The 19,461-nt window shown below is 42.5% G+C and overlaps 2 protein-coding genes across 10 annotated transcripts in view; both read left to right on the top strand.

The window, feature by feature from the left end:
- crebbpa (CREB binding protein a) overlaps positions 1 to 15,099 on the top strand; it is a 92,624-nt gene extending 77,525 nt beyond the window's left edge. For all 6 annotated transcript variants that reach the window (XM_061769449.1, XM_061769448.1, XM_061769447.1 and 3 more), the window contains 7 exons: positions 3,506 to 3,652; positions 3,764 to 3,877; positions 7,937 to 8,102; positions 9,978 to 10,145; positions 11,246 to 11,407; positions 11,561 to 11,842; positions 11,979 to 15,099. In XM_061769449.1, the coding sequence (XP_061625433.1) occupies positions 3,506 to 3,652; positions 3,764 to 3,877; positions 7,937 to 8,102; positions 9,978 to 10,145; positions 11,246 to 11,407; positions 11,561 to 11,842; positions 11,979 to 14,210 (3,271 nt within the window). In that variant the 3' untranslated portion in view covers positions 14,211 to 15,099. The remainder of the gene's footprint in view (positions 1 to 3,505; positions 3,653 to 3,763; positions 3,878 to 7,936; positions 8,103 to 9,977; positions 10,146 to 11,245; positions 11,408 to 11,560; positions 11,843 to 11,978) is intronic.
- A 3,421-nt stretch (positions 15,100 to 18,520) lies between these two features.
- Positions 18,521 to 19,461, top strand: part of slx4 (SLX4 structure-specific endonuclease subunit homolog (S. cerevisiae)) — a 34,374-nt gene continuing 33,433 nt past the window's right edge. For 3 of the 4 annotated variants that reach the window (XM_061769439.1, XM_061769438.1, XM_061769437.1), the window contains exon 1: positions 18,521 to 19,262. In XM_061769439.1, the coding sequence (XP_061625423.1) occupies positions 18,881 to 19,262 (382 nt within the window). In that variant the 5' untranslated portion in view covers positions 18,521 to 18,880. Of the gene's footprint in view, positions 19,283 to 19,461 lie in introns of all 4 variants that reach the window. The other variant, XM_061769440.1, reaches the window with a different exon arrangement.

Here is a 19,461-nt window from a genome sequence, read left to right as displayed (position 1 = left end):
GTTTATGACGAAGGTGACAAGAACAGTACACAACCATAACGTTACTTACGGGTGCTTTTGCTTGGTGTAGTCACTGTGTGACATATGGCCAGTATAGTTTACTACCATCTGATGATCTGTAAGTAGCAAAACGTTGAGCCAAGAGGGTGAAAAATGTGGCAAATGCGACCAGAGAGGAATAAAAGTAGATTGACTCATGTACCCAAACAGAGTAGAGTTTTGAAGTCAGATGAAGGAAATATTTGTTTTCTCTCGAGATTTCTTTATTTTTGTCTGAACAAATTGAACACTTCGAAGGTTGTGTAGCACAAAGAATATTTGTCTTATTCCTATCCAGCTTGGTTAAGCTCAAATGCACCGCCTTGAATCTGTCACAAAATGCTAGGTGTTTAAGGTGCACAAAGGCTGTTAATGCTTTTTATAAAATTGCCTCATCTTTTATGCACTGTGAATTTAAGAAATAAAAGCTGTTGATATAAAAATGAAAACCAATTATGCATGTTAAGTTTTCTTTTGTATTCATAATTGCTCTTTAACACAGAAAAAAAATATAGTTTTTCCAAATACTCGATTGTTAGATAGAATTTTCAGTAGTATACTTGTGTACTAAAATATTCGTTAGCTGCAGCACTACATTCATCTCCCCCGTTATTCAATCATTCATTCATTTTCCGTACTGCTTATCCTCACTAGGGTCGTGGGCGTGCTGGAGCCTATCCCAGCTGACTTTGGGCGCCAGTCAATCGCAGGGCACTTAAAAACAAACAGCCTTTCGCACTCACATTCACACCTACGGGCAATTTAGAGTCTTCAATTAACATACCATGCATATTTTTGGGATGTGGGAGGAAACCGGAGTACCCAGAGAAAACCTACACAGGGATGGGGAGAATATGAAAACTCCACACAGGCGACCCTAGATTTGAACCTGGGTCCTCAGAACTGTGAGGCAGATGTGGTAACAAGTCGGGCACCCTGCCGATTTACCCTAAAATGTTTTTTTATTATTTATGTACAATATTTATCGTCCACCGTGCCGCCACTCCCCCGTTATATTGTCATATTTTTATTATTTAATCATTTGCGTCCGTGCGGTTAACCTGCAAAAAATTGCTCCTCAAAATTAGAAAGTTGGTCCTCAAATGAAAAAATATATATTTTGAGCCTTGCACAAGTTGATTGACGTCAAGAAGAAAACAAACTAAAGCTGAAGGTAAACTCCACCAGTTCAAATTGTTTCCACAGAGCAGAGAGAATTTAAGCTTGTCAGATGGTGTATTTAAAGTACTTTGAACATTTTTGGTGGCAAATAAACAGCTTGAAGCAAGAACACTTTGTCTCTAATTTGTAGAATTGTCAGCTATCTGCCAAACTAAACGGCACCTTCAGAGAGGACTGAATAGAGCAAAAACTAAGCCTGCTAACTGTAGGAAAAAAGTGTAAACAGCACAAAGCAACACTGACGCAAAAATATTGCTCGTGCCACAACAAAATATGCATAACAAAAATAAGGTCCAGAATCTTGGCATGCTACGGCTCGATTGCCTTTTTCGATGGCTAGTCAATCGCCTTCAATTTGAAAAGTCTATCGTAGGCATTATTTTGTTTTCTGCATTATGAGGGTGAGCAGAGCATATCTGAACATCATCCTGAATGTTTCAATGTGTGTGGATTTAATTTAAAATGTGAATTGAAAAGCTACCTTGAAAAAAAAATCCTGGGGATATATACCAGTCTTGACCGTGAATAGCGAAAATCTGTGAACAGTACGGCGCTCTAGGTAGTGCGCTCAAAAATCCAAATCTCCTTGTAGCAGAGGCTGGAAGACCGTGCAGTCTTTACTGGTCTTTGTGAGAAGATATGAAGCTCGTCCATTTTGTTGGGTAGAGCGCATATATTTGCAAGGTAAATCAACAGAACGTGACGTTCCAAAACCTCGCTGTCTTAACATACTGCCAATAAGCATTTTCCACGAAAATAATGATTCTATTAAAATATATTGCATATAAAAGCTAAGGAAAAACTGTACCTAAATGTTGAAAAATAACAGTTAGAGATACAATGGAACTGTATTGAACTTAATACGACTGAACTGTATGTAGGCAGTGATTCTCTCACATACCACTTGCGGGGAAGGTACGTTTATCACACTTTGAGAATCACTGCATTAGTTTATAAAGAAAAATAATGCCCCCTTTTCAATCTTTTTTACCTACTTAGATTCTAAATTCTGTCTGCCAAAAAGGATGTGTGCACCCCCTTCCGTCATGAAAACATGAAAAATAAAGGTCTCACTTTAATCGCATAATGGTCAAAGAGCAACTTGTTTTGTTTTCATTGAGAAAGGCTACCTTTCATGACAGTCCTATGATTGTTTTGTAAAAAGCATTATCACACAAGTCAAGCTAACTCCTGTCTTATTTGTTTATCAATTATAAACTGACTAACCATTTCAAACAATGTAATATGTGCTTATGTGAACCAATTGGGATATGTGATTGTAGTCTTAATACTTAAGGCAACTTCATGCCAATGGAATTGAAATCAAAACTTGAAACTTACCGTAATTTCTCGTGTATAATGCGCACCCCCCAAAGTTGACCAAAATTCTGGAAAACCCTTCTACCTATGTATAAGGCATTTTTACAATGCATGATTTTGCTTCTACCCATATGATCAAAACATGAAATATTATCTGTATTTTGTTAGCTTTTTTCAAAGAATTATTAGTTAAGCACTTTATTTGAACATGTAATACTTTTTTATTTTTTATTTACTTGCTCTTATTTTACAATTCACATCCCTACTTTTATTTAGTGATTTAGAAAACACAATTGTGCTCATATATTTGATTACCCACGCAGAATTTGTAAGATGGGTACAATTATTTAAAGAAAACATAAAGGACCAGTTGAAATGCATTTAATTTTATTTTGATGGAATTCAAATGTAACGGTCAAGCATTTCAGAAAACCATTGTCATTAAACAATACATAACCATAAAGAAATTAATGATGGTTGTTGTTCAGTCATATTTAAAAAAAAATATATCATATTTTCACAGATTCTGCCAGGGTATGTAAACTTATGAGCACAACTGTACATATATGCAGTCATACTACCCCTGTCATATTGGAATGAAAGTGTAAACCTCTCTCATAACCACTTGGTGGCGGTGGCATTTTGGAATGAAAGTGTACAGCTTTTTCATAACCACTTGATGGCAGCATACATTTATAAAATGTGATTTCCCCCCCTTGCCCCTATACCTATGTATAATGCACACTATTGACTTTTGACCATTTTTTTTGGGGGGGGGGGAATGCACATTATACATGAGAAATTACGGTAATTGTTCTTTAAAGGAATATGGAGGATGATTTAGTCCATTAATTACATGCAAAACATATTTGAGATTGAGTCATTTGTTACACCATAACACATTTCCCACTTTAACCTTTATCTCACACACATTCAAATAATTGTTCTCCCTTGACAATTTCAGATTTGTGGATACAGGTGAGATGCCAGAGACCTTTCCCTACAGAACCAAAGCACTTTTCGCCTTTGAAGAGATTGATGGCGTCGATGTGTGCTTCTTTGGCATGCATGTACAGGAGTATGGCTCTGAATGCCCATTTCCCAACACTAGGTCTGTGCTTGTAATTATTCAATATACGTCGTACCTGGCGATCTGCAATGGCACGGGGAATGCTTGTTATGGCTGAAAAGATTTTAATCTATGCATTCCTTACATTCACAGACGAGTCTACATATCATACCTTGACAGTATTCACTTCTTCAAACCTCGAGTTTTAAGAACAGCAGTGTACCATGAGATCCTTATCGGCTATCTAGAATATGCCAAGAAACTTGGGTAATTCTCACACTACATGTATGACATAAACAGTCCCCTCTAAAAGTATTGGAATGCCAAGGTCAATTCCTTTGTTTTATGCTGAAGACATTTGGTTTTTACATCAAAAGATTAATATGAGACAAAAGTTTTGAATTTCAGCTATTATTTCATGGTATTTACATATAGTTGTTAAACAATTCAGGAGAGTGCACTTTTTGTTTGAAGCCACCCACTTTTCAAGTAAGCAAAAGTATTGGAACATGTGACTGATGGGTGTTTCTTGTTGCTCAGGTGTTGCCTTTTAGATTAATTGCTTAAACTTTAGATGCGACTTGTTTTTGGCTTTGGGTTTCACCTCTGAAAACTGCATTTGCTGTTAAGCAAACACAAAGACCAGAGAGCTGTCTATGGGAGAAAAGCAAACAATTTTGAAGCTGAGAGAAGAGGGAAAATTCATCATAACTATTGCATAAACATTGGGGATAGCAAATACAACAATTTGGAATGTATGTCCTGAAAAAGAAACAAACTACTGGTGTACTGAGCAACAGACATCGAACAGGTCGGCCAAGGCTATCAACAGCAGTTGATGATTTTGAAACATTGTGAGAGCTGTGAAGAAACACCCAAAGACAACAGTCAGTGACATCACTGCCAGCCTCCACAGGGCAGGGGTGAAGGTATCACAATCCACTATTCCAGGGGTGGCCAACTAGTCAGAGACTAAGAGCCACTTTTTTTTCTGTGTTACTGCAAAGAGCCACATCATACACATGTGTACACATGAACATCATCTTTTAATCATGTATACACGCATACACAGACCTCTGCTCAGCCAGATCTAATGAAAATAACCACACCAACATGATAATATCAGTAATTTTCAACAGTTAACATTGTGTGCACTGTCTCACACACACAAACTCTCAGTTCAAGCAAGTCCACAAACAATAATAGAATAATTTTCAATAACATCTTTCTCTTACTATGCTGCTTAGTGAGACTTCTGGCATTCCTTATCTTGAACAATGCTCTTCAAATCTGGCTTGTATTCTGTTGTTGCCACTCTAAGCAATTCTTTCAAATGAGTGTCAGTCAGAACAGATCGATGCTTTGATTTCACGTTTCAGGGTAGAAAACACAGACTCGCAGACGTACGTTGACCCAAACATGGACAGTATCTTAAGCGCAGCTCGTTTGATGTTGGGGTATTTTTCAATTGGCACACTTTTCCAGAACACAACGGTCCCTTCCCTTAAAACAGCTTTCAGTTGATCCTCCTCACAAAGGTCGATCATCTCCAACTCAGCCGCAGCCTCATCTGTGACGAGCGGGGCTTTCAAACAGTCTGTCTCCGCATTAAATGGGTCGACGAGTAACGTAATCTGTGGTCTTTTCAGTTGTAGATCACAGAACCGGGTCACAAAGCTTTCGTGCAGGTTTGCAACCAGTGTTGCATATCTGTCTCTTTTCTTTTTCAGGGCGGCGCTGGTGACTTGAAAATGTGTTAAATCTCCCTTTTGAATATGCGCCTCGAACAGCTTTAGTTTGTTGACAAACGCAAACACACTTTGCACCAGGTCAGGCAGCATTTTTAACTTACCCTGCAGGGTCAGGTTCAGTCTGTCCAAGTGACACAGCATGTCGACTGAAAATGCCAGATCCATAATCCACTCGAGGTCTGAGAGCTCGGGATAGTCCTTGTCCTTCTCTTCCATGAACAGTTTCACAGCATCCAAAAGCTCAAAGAAGCGAGAGAGTACCTTGCTTTTTGACAGCCACCTCACAGTGCAGTGCAGCGGCAGGTCACCTGGAAGCCCTTGGTCCAGCTCAGCGATGAGATTCCTGAATTGCCTGTGGTTAAGCGCATGTGTGCGGATGTAGTTGACGATTTCCATCACAGGCTTCATGACGTTGTTTAAATTCAATGATTTAGACACGAGTTGCTCCCTGTGGATGATGCAGTGGAAATTCCAAAAGTCGGGAAATGTTTGATCAGCTTTGCACAGCCCCACAAGCCCGTTCACGGATCCGATCATGGCTGGCGCTCCATCCGTGGCTATTGCAGTTAGTTTCGGTATGGGCAGATTTGCTTTTGCAAACGCAGCCATCATTGCTTCTTTCACATCTATGCCACGGGTTCTGTCTTTTAATGGCACAATATCAAGGAGTTCTTCTTTGATCATACATTCATTTGACACAGACCGTGCAAATATTGCCAACTGAGGCTTGTCTTGTATGTCACAACTCTCATCCAATGCCACACTAAAATACTCACATGCTTGAAGGTCAGAGTGCAACTGTGATTCAACAGCTGTATTAATATCCGATATTCTGCGTTTAACACTGTGGCGGGACAGTTGAACGTCTGATACGCTCCGTTTTAGTTTGTCGTCTCCAGGAGCCAAGATTTCAAAGGCGTCAATGAGGCATTTTTTAATGAAGTCCCCTTCGTTGTATGGCTTTTTAGCCCGTGCTATGTTCCAAGCCAGCTGATATGATGCAAGCGTTACGGTCTCCGAGTGTTTTGTAAATTTTTTGAAAAACTGCACCTGCTTTTCAAAGCGACCAACTTGTTCTTGCGAAGTTCAGTCCCTTTTGGAAATTCCTGTTCGATGTTAGGGTGGAGTGAGCTGAAGTGACGCTGAAAATTTGAAGCTTTGAAATGCGCTAATGCTGCGTGACATATAAGGCAGATCGGCTTGCCATTACGTTTAACAAAAAAATATAAACTCTCCCACTCTGGCAAAAACGTCCTGTGTTCTTCATATTTTAGTTTGGCTGTGCTTTTTTTCCCTGCCATTTCAAGAGGTAACTTGACGGAAATTGTTTACAACACAAATGATGTCACACCAAAGATTCTCTCGTCGCTCGTTTGACGTCACTCAAACAGGCTTACATGGTCAGTGTGCCATCTAGCTGTAGGGGGAGTGAATGACAGCGCCAGCCAAGCATTTTTGACGCATGTCATGTGACAGCTCCTGAAGAGCCGCATGAGGCTCGCGAGCCGCGGGTTGGCCAGACCAGCACTATTCGAAGAACACTTTAAGAGAATAAATACACAGGCCATACCACAAGATGCAAACCACTCATCAGCAAAAAGAATTGGAAGGCCTGATTGGATTTTGCAAAGAAGTACAGAGATGAGCCAAAAACGTTTTGGAACAAAGTTTTATGGACTGATGAGACCAAGATTAACCTCTACCAAAGTGATGGGAAGGCCAAAGTATAGAGGAAGAAAGGATCTGCTTAAGATCCAAAACAACAAATAAGGTCATCTGTGAAGCATGGTGGAGGTAATGTCATGGCTTGGGCTTGCATGGCTGCTTCTGGAACAGGTTCACTAGTCTTTATTGATGATGTAACTCATGATGGTAGCAGCGGAATGAATTCTGAAGTCTATAAAACCATTTTGTCTGGCAATTAACAGAAAAATCCATCCAAACTATTTGGGAGAAGCTTCATCTTGCAACAAGACAATGACTCAAAACACACTGCCAACACGACAAAGGACTTCATCAGGCGGAAAAAGTGGAAGGTCTTCGACTGGCCAAGTCAATCACTGGACCTTAACCCAATAGAGCATGCATTTTACCTCCTGAAGAGGAGACTGAAGCGAGAAACCCCCAGAAACAAACAAGAACTGAACTCTTTTAGTTCTGCAGTTAAAGGCCTGGAAAAGTAATTCAAATGAAGAATGCAACAGTCTGGTGAAGTCACTGGGTCGCAGGCTTGATGCAAGTCAGGGTTATGCTACCAAATATGAAATGTTATTCACTTCATTTAATAATGTCTGTTCCAATACCTTTGCTCACTTGAAAAGTGGGTGGCTTCAAACAAAAGGTGCTCTGTCCTAAATTGTATAACACATCTAGATGTCAAAACCATGAACTCAAAGCTGGAATTCTGAACTTTTGCCTCATATTCATTATATTTTGACCTGAAAACCAATGTCTAAAGTATGCAACAAAAACAAAGGAATTTACCTTGCCGTTCCAACACTTTTGGAGGAGACTGTATTTTGTTCATGTCACAAGCATATCTCAGGTCTAACCTTTTGTTCTGGCCTGTTTGAAGCTATGCTCAAGGCCACATCTGGGCGTGTCCGCCAAGTGAGGGGGATGACTACATCTTCCACTGTCATCCTCCTGAGCAGAAGATCCCCAAACCCAAGAGACTTCAGGACTGGTATCGGAAGATGCTGGACAAGGCCTTTGGTGAAAGGATCTTGCACGACTACAAGGTGAGCATAAGTTTTCTTTAACATACAGTATGTACAAAACAGCAAAAGGCTTACTTCAGAGTTGTGCAGCACTGTCAATTTGTATTCACTAGTGATGCACCGAATTTTCGGCTGCCGAAATGTTTTGGCTGAAAATAGCCTCAAAGTGCATTTTTGATTTCGGACCGAAAGACTTTTAACCTAACTAAAATAAACACCATAGCAACTTTACATCACAATGCATTAGGAGAAAATTCACATAAACGTCTCACAGTATCACAAACACTAACCTTCTGCCTCATCGGTGGGGAGGGAAAGGAATCAGCATTTTATAGCATTTGGTTCAATCCATTTAAATAAATAAATCATAAAACAATCACCGGTGCCGTGTGAAGTTAATTTTCGTGCCAAAATGTTGAGTTCCGGTGCGTACCCTTCAAAATATAAGGCTACAAGCTTAAAACAAGAACTCAAGTTAAAACTTTCGCATATAAACCATTTGATGTGATGAAACAGAATACAGGGGCAGCTATATAGCATTATTAAAATAACGATTTTAACAATGCTGTCAGCCAGCGAACTCAACTCTCAGTCAACTGGGTGAGTGAAACAGTAAAATAAAATAGTTAAAACAACTATTTTAACAATTTATATTGATGATATTATATGTATTGATTCAAACTCCGGTTTCCTCCCACATCCCAAAAACATGCGTGGCAGGTTCATTGAAGACTCTAAAAATTGCCCCTAGGTGTGAATGTGAATGGTTGTTTCCATGTGCCCTGCGATTGGCTGGCGACCGGTTCAGGGTGTACCCCGCCTCCCGCCCGAAGATAGCTGGGATAGGCTCTAGCAGCCCGTGACCCTAGTGAGGATAAGCGGTAAAGAAAATGGATGGGATGGGTTAGTTCCACACACATCGCCTTTTAGTTCATAGGTTTGATATTGATACTGGTTATAAATAGGCTTTTCACGATCAGGATTTTTGGGGCCGATCACTGATCAGCGAGTTTAAAAAAACGATAACCGATCACATGATGGAGGAATGTGTATTTAAATAATGTTCATTTACTGTATGTACTTGTGTACTTAATTGCTCAAAATATTATATTTACAATAAATGTATCTTTGTTCCTCTATTTATGCCAGTGAGACATGAATGGTCTTCTATTAGATGGCAGGAAGTAAATACAGTAATTAAGGTATCCACTTTTTGTGACATTTTTGTTTGTTGGTGTGCCGTGAGATTTTTCAATTGTAAAATATGTTCCTTGGTTCCATAAAGGTTGGAAGTCACTGCTATAGTCAGATCGTGTATTCTAATCAGTCAGGTCAAACCAACAGTACAACATGACAGAGATAAGGGGTGCTAAGTTACTGTCATTAAATTACTTTATTTTTAATTAAATTACTTCACCCACACCGAAACTTTAGAGCATGATTCGACAGAATGGCGACATGTTTACGTCGAAACGTTCGTGATACCACTAGCTTTCTAGTCTACATAACGTTTTTGTTAAAAGTACGTGAACATACCTCAAGCAAGCCTTAAACGAACGTCCTCTCTTGAGCACTGGTGACCACCAACACGTTTTTCCCCATTTTGTTCTTACAAACACACGGCGCGAACCATTATTGTCGTCGCCATGGTAACAAGTGTATCCGGTCGCGTTTGCGTTGACACGATGAAGCCCAGTGATCGGAAAAAACGGGATGCGGTATCTTTGAAATACAAGATTTTATTGCATTTGATTTCCCTCTATTTGCAGCAGGGCATGAATATGTATATTTTCAAGTTTTACACTGGTTCCACATATGCCTTTTTTCTTTTTCTGGTATACATCCATTTTACCGCAGCATACATAATAAATTTGTAATTTATTGTCTTTTGCTCAGGATATTTTCAAACAGGCAACTGAGGACCGCCTAACCAGCGCCAATGAGCTGCCCTACTTTGAAGGAGACTTCTGGCCCAATGTTCTGGAGGAAAGCATCAAGGAGCTGGAGCAGGAGGAGGAGGAGAGAAAGAAGGAAGAGAACACTGCTGCCTCTGATACTCCTGAGGTGTGTCTCAACATTCTTAAACTTGTATTATCTTATTCTAGAGTAGATTTTCCAGATTATTGTATCACGCCAGGATGCATTGGATTTGTAGTAGTTTGTCCTCCGCTAAATTATTTGTTGTTGAGAATACACATCAAAGGTTTATTTACATCTATGGTATATTGTCTTCAATTTACAAGCTTTTACAGCTTTATGAACAGGGATACACACAAATTTTGGTCTGGTACTCATTTTTTTTTCTGGCCCACAACCTCACTGGGAGTGGTGAATGTGGTTCTAGTATTTATTACTATTAATTGCAGTACTGTATTGATAATAGATGTAGCCTATAGCAATATCTTGAAAATTGTTCTTTAGATGTAATCACATTGTTTAACCTAATGCAGCCCTTAATTAAATAGCTTTAACAGAATAATCATGATCTGGAAAAGGTTTATGGCCTGCACGTACTTGCACAAAATGTTAAGTACAATAATTGCTACTTTCTAAAGCTTCTCATGACACTCAAATTGCTTCACAATAAAGGATTTATAGACCATTGATGTTACCAAAGGCAAAGTTGTATGTATAGAAATAGAATACTGGTAATTTTAGTTATCGTACCTTTACAATAAAAAAAACAGGCCTGTCAAAAGGTGACACACTCCTGAATGTTATTGTTTACCTTTAATACTTACAGATCTTTACAATTTATATGATTAGAACCTAGGAGCACCAGCTGGTTTTTACAGTGCAGCTCTATGAGGCGGGAGGGGGAAACAGTATTGTGGCAGTGTTTAAACGGGAGCGGATGCATGATAAACAAGCGCACCTCTTCTCTCGCTTCCACTCAGGCAACAGCATGTCGTCCGCAGCTCTACTTAGAGGAGGGAGAATTATTATTTTTTTTTTTAAAAAGCAAAATGTTTGGTGCCCATATGCGAGGCAACAAATGAATTTAGTGCACGCTTATGGGCACCGCTGTTTATAAATATCCCCTTGGCCTCTCTTGTTGACTCTTACAATATTGTAAGGTAATTAATGAATCTGTGAAATTATATGCTATCCTGTTATCATGAGGTAACAGATTTTCATACTTTCTTACTGTATATCACTCTCAGGGTACCCCAGGTGACAGTAAAAATGCTAAGAAGAAAAACAACAAGAAGACCAATAAAAACAAAAGCAGTGTGAGTCGCGCCAACAAGAAGAAGCCTGGAATGCCAAATGTAGCAAACGATTTGTCCCAGAAGCTTTATGCCACCATGGAGAAGCACAAAGAGGTGAGACTTTTTTTTTTCGCAGCTAATTTAGTTGACAGTTTTTGACCAAGACCAGACCACCAATAATGGACTGTGCGTGCGTGCATGTATGTGCTGTGCATTTTAACATGAAAGCTGTTACTTTCTTTCTAACTGTTTCTTTGTCTGCTATAGGTGTTCTTTGTAATCCACCTCCACCCCGGCCCCATGGTCAACACTTTGCATCCCATTATTGACCCCGACCCCTTGCTCTCCTGTGACCTGATGGATGGCCGTGATGCTTTTTTGACTTTGGCCAGGGACAAACATTGGGAGTTCAGCTCTCTCAGGAGATGCAAGTGGAGCACTATGTGTATGCTCGTTGAGCTGCACAACCAGGGACAGGACCGCTTTGTGTACACTTGCAATGAATGCAAGCACCATGTTGAGACACGATGGCACTGCACAGTGTGTGAGGTGTGTTACCCTTGTGACATAAGCATCTTTTGCATACTGATCCATTTTTTTCCCTGTAGTTATTTTTTTTAAATGCTGAGGGTATATAATGCTTGTGGTAGACTTATTTACCTTGTCCCTGTCTTTCTTTTCGCAGGACTTTGACCTTTGTATTAATTGTTATAATGCAAAGGGCCATGAGCACCAGATGGTGAAATGGGGTCTCGGCCTGGATGATGACAACAACAGCCAGAGTGGCGAGGCCTCAAAAAGCCCACAGGAAAGCCGGCGTTTGAGCATCCAACGCTGCATCCAGTCTCTTGTCCATGCTTGTCAGTGCCGCAACGCCAACTGCTCTCTGCCGTCCTGCCAGAAGATGAAGAGAGTGGTGCAGCACACAAAGTGTTGCAAGCGGAAAACAAACGGTGGATGTCCTGTGTGCAAGCAGCTTATTGCTTTATGCTGTTACCATGCAAAGAACTGTCAGGAGAATAAGTGTCCGGTGCCATTCTGCCTGAATATCAAGCACAAGCTTCGCCAGCAGCAGCTGCAGCACAGGCTCCAGCAGGCTCACTTGATGAGGAGAAGAATGGCAACCATGCAAGGCAGAACCATGCCGCTACCGTCCCCACCGGCATCAGCTGCTCCAACAACTCCTACTTCCCACACACAGCCCAACACACCCCAGACGCCACAGCCGCCACTGTCCAATCAGCCTCAGACCCCCAACTCGTCAGGTGTCATGTCCCCTTCTTTCCCCAGTGCACCGCGCAATGAACAGCCCCAAGCAGCTGTGCCCCAAGGTAAGCCGGGGCCCCAGGCCTCCCCTCTGCATCAGCAACCGTCCCCTGTTCCACAGCCACCTCAGCCACAACAAATACAACAGCAGCCTCCCCTTGCTGCTGTTAAGATGGCCCGGCACATTGAATTGATGGCACAGGCTCAACAGAACCAGCAGAACTATCTGGTCAACATGAACGGCTTGCCCATGAACCCCCAGCAGCCACAACAGCGTATGACAGGACCAATGCAAGCACCCATGCAGATGGTACCAGGGCCACGGGGACCACAGGTCATGCAACCAAACATGGCCCCCGGTTCATGGCCTGGACCTGGAGGGCCTATGCAGGCTGCACAGACTCAACAACCAGGCCTTGTCCCAGGCCAGACCCCCGCGCAGGCCATGACCATGCAGCGAGCCATGATGCCTCCAGGACAGCAACCTCCGGGGCAAAGGATGCTCATTCCACAGCAGCCTGGTGCAAGGCCACAGGCACCACAAAGACCTGGCACTATACCCCCCAATGCTCTTCAGGATCTTCTCCGTACCCTCAAGTCTCCCAGCTCACCTCAGCAACAACAGCAAGTCCTCAACATCCTCAAATCAAACCCTCAGCTAATGGCTGCTTTCATTAAACAGCGAACCGCCAAGTACCACGCCAACCAACCACAGCAGCAAGCAGGTCAGCAGCCTGGTTTACCCACAATGCAGACCATGGGCATGCCAGGAGTTACCGTGCAAAGACCAGGGATACCATCTCAGCAGCCTCAGCAACCTGCTGCTCAGGGTATGGCAGCGATGGGAGCGCAAGGGCAGCTGATGAATGCAGCACATAACACCAACCCGCAAATTCAAGAGCTCTATCGTCGCCAACTCTTGAGACAACAGCAGCAACAGCAACAACAGGCAGTGATGCCTCAGGGACACCCCGGCCAGTTCCCTGCCCAGGCCCAGGCTACAGCAGCTACGTACTCCCAACTCCGCATGCAGCAACAGCAGATGCAAGCCATGCAAGCAGGGGCAGGAGCAGCTGGGGCCCCAATGGGCCAATTACCACCCATGGCCCAGCCGGGCATTGGAATGGACCCTACTCAGAAAATACTGCATCAACGAATGCTTCAGCAACAACAGCAGCAACATCTTCCTCAGCAGCAGGCTGTCCTCAAGCAGCAGATGGCTTCTCCTGTCCAGCCCAGCCCCATGAGCCCCCAAACCCACCTGCTTGCTGGTCAGCCTCAAGGTGGGCAGCATCTCCCCAGCCAGCCCACATTAGCCAACAGTCTAAGCAACCAAGTGCGTTCCCCTGCGCCCGTTCAGTCCCCTTGTCCGACCTCGCAGCCACCACCACATTCCAGTCCCTCGCCGCAGATCCAGAACCAGCCCCAGCCCTCACCACAGCACCCACCTCCACCCCACTCCAGTTCCCCCCATCATGGACTTGGAGGCCCACTGTCAGGGTCCATGGAACAGGGACACTTGGGGACATCAGAACAAAGCGCCATGCTACCCCAGCTTAACCCTCCCAACAGAGGGGTACTAAATAGTGACTTGAGCATGGTGGGAGATGCGACAGGAGACACTCTAGAGAAGTTTGTGGAGGGATTGTAGCATTTCTGCTGGGAAATGAAGTACCAGGGACCCTTCCTAAATTCTTCCTAACTTCCCTCAGACTCTTTATCTTAGAGGGCTTTGTTTGTTCTTTCTACTATTGAGAGCATTTTTGTACCTGTATTAAAAAAAAACTGTTGTAAAAACGAAAAAAAGAGAATTTGTTAAATTGGGGGGTTTAAAGTCCAACACCCTGTGGGAATAAAGTATTCCTCAAGTTTTTTTTTTTTTTTTTTTTTTTTTTTTTTTGCTTCTTGCAACTGCAACGGGGTTTGCAATTAGCTTCTTAAAATGCAATTTAAGTCACAAAGAATATATTTTTTGGTTGAGACCAAATGTGTTCAATACTCAATTTATTTTTGGTTGGTTCTTGGTATGATTTCATGCCATCCTCATTTAAAAAAAAAATTTTTTTTTTAAAGAAAATGTACAATTGAATTGTATTATTCATATCTTTTGTACCATTAGGGGGAAAAAAGTTTGTCTGGAAGCTGGGCCAGGGTTTTGTTCTATTGTCAAGCTGTTGTCCCTGGGATTTGTGGTCATGCATTTTATCATTCATCAATGATGTGCTGAGGGACTGAGACCTCTTCTCTGTGTGTATGAAGAGCACTCAGTTGTATTAAAATAGGAAATGGACTGTGGCAGGTTGTTTACACACATGTATACAGGTGCACATGAAGACACCGACGCAAACCTCACGCTCATTAAAAGAATCAGACCCTACTGGTACCACAAACCCCCCAAAACTAACATTTACAGCGCCCATCTCAGATGCCTGGATGTTGGAAAGTCTTGTTTTTGCAGGTGTAGAAAATTGTTACTTTGACATTAAAAAATGATTTGTCATGCTTTTTTCAATCAAATATTATAAAGAGAGTGGGAGAAAGAGAGCAGTCCCCTAAACTCAGGTGGAATGATCACCCACCCTTTAAATTATACACTAAAGTGTGTTTGAAGAATGGAGGCACCATCAAGATTCTCTCTGAGTCATCAACCCTCATTCTGCTAGCCAAAAACTTGAACGGGCGGGGAGAGTTTGCTTTTTCTTCCATTGTAAATCCACATTAAGCAAAGTACTATGAATATAAGGAAGAGAACGAACACACTGTACAAACTGGTAAAAGGCTCATTTCTTACTTCTATACCATATTGTTAAATAAACTGATGAAACGGATGAACTAAACTGTTGACTAAAAAGGATCACTCCTATTACTATTTTCTTAATCTGTTTCAGAACTGCCTCTTGGGACATGGAATGTCACCTCTCTGGCAGGGAAGGAGCCCGAGCTATTGTGTGAGGTCGAGAAGTTCCGACGAAATATAGCCGGGCTCGCCTCCACACACAGCTTGGGCTCTGGTCCCAGTACGCTGGGGACTCCATCGTTCGCGTGCGCAATGATAGTGAGACCTGGAAGGGTGTGATTGGGAGGAACGGCCCCCCCGATTAGAACCCGAGCGGTGTTCTGTTGTTGGACTTCTGTGCTCATCACGGATTGTCCATAACAAACACCATGTTCAAGCATATGGGTGTCCACACGTGCACTTGCCACCAGGACACCCTAGGTCGCAGTTCGATGATCGACTTTGTGGTCGTATCATCGGACTTGCGGCCGCATGTCTTGGACACTCTGGTGAAGAGGGGGGCGGAGCTGTCAACTGATCACCACCTAGTGGTGAGTTGGCTCCGATGGTGGGGGAAGATGCTTTTCCGACGTGGCAGGCCCAAATGTATTGTCTGCTGGGAACGTCTTGCAGAATCCCCTGTCAAAAGGAGTTTCAACTCCCACATCCGACAGAACTTTGCTCATGTTCCAGGGGAGGTGGGGGACATCGAGTCCGAGTGGACCATGTTCCGCGCCTCCATTGCTGAGGCGGCCGGGGACGACCCAGGTAGGCTGGCCTGGGAACGCCTCGGGATTCCCCCGGAAGAGCTGGATGAAGTGGCTGGGGAGAGGGAAGTCTGGGGGTCCCTGCTAAAGCTACTGTCCCCGCGACCCCACCTCGGATAAGCGGTAGAAAATGGATGGATGGATGGATGTTTCAGCTCAAGATTCTTGATAGAAAATGTCATTAGCACATTTACAAATTTTTCTCATATTCCCCTTCAATTAATTATTTTTCATTACAACCACTTCTCTTAATGTGGGTTGGAAATGTTGAGTGAGCTTCTGATTGCAGTCAGGGACGGATGACAAGTGGGGACTAATCATTTTATCGTTTACCCTAAACATTGGGAGCTGTGGAAAATAACTAAAATTTACTTATCAGCCTAACACCATGTGAATTCATCAAATCAAACGTCAGCACATTATGATGCTGGATTTGTATCTATTTTTTTTTTAAGCGCAAAAAAAGCCAGTGCTTTGAAAACGACAGGTCAAAGACCAAGGTCAACACAAAAGACTAATTGGGGGACTTTACCCTGAGGACAAGACTGATCCATCAGACCAGGAGTGTCAAACTCCTTTTAGTCTCGGGCCACATTGTTTAATCGCCTCATTATACTATCACATATTGGTAGTGGTACATTGGTTTGGATAAAAATGTAATTAATTTGGAAAAATATATGAAGGAAGGTAAACTCATGCGTTCACTTCCGGGTTAATCCGATTTACGCTTTAATGTTAAAATTAAACTAATTTGTCATAAAGGAGCACCACGTCCCTTTTTGTATAAAATTTAGAAGAAAGCGACGACAAACCTTTTATCAGTCTCATCTAAATGTTGCTACATTTTTTAGGAAATCTACGAGGGATCTATAGGGAAACACAAAGAAGCTAACTCCAACAAGGAAACGCGAATAATGGTGAAAGAAAATGTGCGTATGAAAAGGGAATTAGAACATAGTGTGTTGTACTAAAGTTGAAAACGTGAGCGCTTAATCCGTCCAGTCTGAGCGATAGGGACGACAAAATTGGGATTGTGTGATGCTAGTAATTTCCCCAAAATTATTAGGCACTAATCTTGTACCTCATGGCGATAATTGCCCGTCTACTCAAGAACGTAGATCAGCTGGTGTGCGGGGTGGTCCGTCTCGGGACGTGAGGAGGTAGGTTTGGTTGACGCAAAAGATGCACAAAAGTAAAAAAAAACAGGCGGAAAAAGGGAAAGAGGTTCTTCACGCGTTCTGTGGGCGGTTGTGACTGTTTTTCTTCCTGCCTCTTCAAGGACTTGCTAGCAATTTCAGAGCAATCACGCTTGGCTGGAAGTGTACCTGGTACTTTTAGTAGCAGCTGCTCTGATTGCCTAGCGGTGACCCACGTAGAGGCTGGGAACCCGAGTCCATTCTCATCCCGGCATTCGCGTTGGTCGAACAGCGTGTCTGAACAAAAGGAAGGGAGAAAGGCAAGGGCGAAGAGCCAAGAGCGTTAGGCGGCGGGAGTCGGGGGTTAAATACCCAGGGGGTGTGTCCAAAGAGGCCGAGGACCAGACAAGTCAACAAATTGACTACGACGGCATGGTGGGGACTTTAGCACATCTGCCTCACAGTTCTGGGGACTGGGGTTCAAATCCCGGTCCCGCCTGTGTGCATTTTCTCCCCGTGCCTGCGTGGGTTTTCTCGGGGCACTCCGGTTTCCTCCCACATCACAAAAACATGCGTGCTAGGTTGATTGAAGACTCTAAATTGCCCTTAAGTGTGAACGTGAGTGCGAATGGTTGTTTGTCTCTATGTGCCCTGCGATTGGCTGGCGACCGGTTCAGGATGTACTCTCCCTCCCTCCCGCCCGAAGATAGCTGGAATAGGCTCCACCCTAGTGAGGATGAGCGGTAAAGAAAATGGATGGATGAAATTGACTACAATCATTAAATAATTAAATATTTATTTTATGAAATCTGTGTCTGTGCAAATCTAGTGGACAAATTTTGTTTTTATATATTTTTTTCTTTTATGTAAAAACAACACAAATTCAATCGCAAAGGGGGTGGAATACAAACAGGCAAAAAGACAGTCTCATTATAGAAATATATAGAGCACATAAATCCAAAGTTTTATGTGCTTTCAAATTCGTGGAGTGTCTTAATAGAACTAATATATTGCTTGATTTCATGTTCAAAAATGCAAAACTGTTTTTGATTAGCGTATTGACATTATTTAATTTAGACGACATTATAAAAAAGAAAAATAAACTTTACTTTTTTGGGTTGTTAATGAAGCCAAACAATATATGTTCAAATAAAAAAAAGAAAGTTTTGGTTCTTTACAGAGGAAAAACAAGTTATAAATAAATGTCCTAGTAGACGAGTTGCGTCTTAAAAGCGCAGCCAGCATAACCCGGAAGTGAAGCCCCCCCCCCCCCCCTCTTACCGTCACATGACCATAAGTCAAAAATGGTTTGCGTCTGGTTCTGCCTATTGAATGATTCATGAATGAAAATTAATAAGAATTAAGCACAACTTTGATGCTGAAAGTCCGGTGAGAAGGCAAGTCAAAGACACGACTAGCGAGCCAATGTTGTGACCAATGCCCTTTTTTTTTTTACGGATAGAAGCTTGGAGTGAATGTAATATTTGTTACCGTTTGTTTTCCATAATAGTCCCTGTGGATCCTTGAATCAAACTGGAAGGAACTAACTCACACGTTGGCTATCTGTTAGTGATGTTTGCCACCGCCGTGTACATGCTGGGGCGATATTTTCAACAAAGGTGACCAAAAAAGGGTCTCAATCATGAACGACTCGGACCAGGACTTTGTTGACCTCTGCTCAAAGCTGTTGAAACGTTCCCGCAAGAAAGAAGTTGAGCCAAAACAAAGGCGCGCATTCCAGCATACATCAATTCAGGCAAGCAATGAAGACGAGAGAAGAAACAAGGAGGGCTCTCGGTCTCATTGTGTCGGAGCCGAATCACTGTATGCTCGTAGCGAAGCGCAGCAGGTCGTGGGAAAAACGGGCAAGGGTGTGCACGATTCAGCAGATGCTGAGCTGGCTGAAAAGGGCATGGGGGCGAAAGACAAATTGCTCAGCAGGATGCAACACTTCAAAAAAGCCGCTCTGCCTATGATGGTGCACAATGTGGAGCATAGCTGGCATTCATCTCCTCCACAGTCAGGTGAGCTGACGTGATGTTTGGTAGCTCTTTCTCTCTTTCAACCATACACGTTATATAATAGATATAAAAAGTCTGCACACCCCTGTTCAAATGCTAATGAGACAAAAGATAAACGTTTCAGACTTTTTATGCCATGCGTGTGACCTGTAACCTGTGCAACATATTTGAAAAACAAAACAAAAAAAATGTTTTACAGAGG

Source organism: Phyllopteryx taeniolatus, chromosome 4 (assembly GCF_024500385.1).
Source record: "Phyllopteryx taeniolatus isolate TA_2022b chromosome 4, UOR_Ptae_1.2, whole genome shotgun sequence".
Taxonomy (NCBI): domain Eukaryota; kingdom Metazoa; phylum Chordata; class Actinopteri; order Syngnathiformes; family Syngnathidae; genus Phyllopteryx; species Phyllopteryx taeniolatus.
Note: the sequence above shows the minus strand (reverse complement) of the source record. Positions and strands in the feature narration are given on the sequence as shown.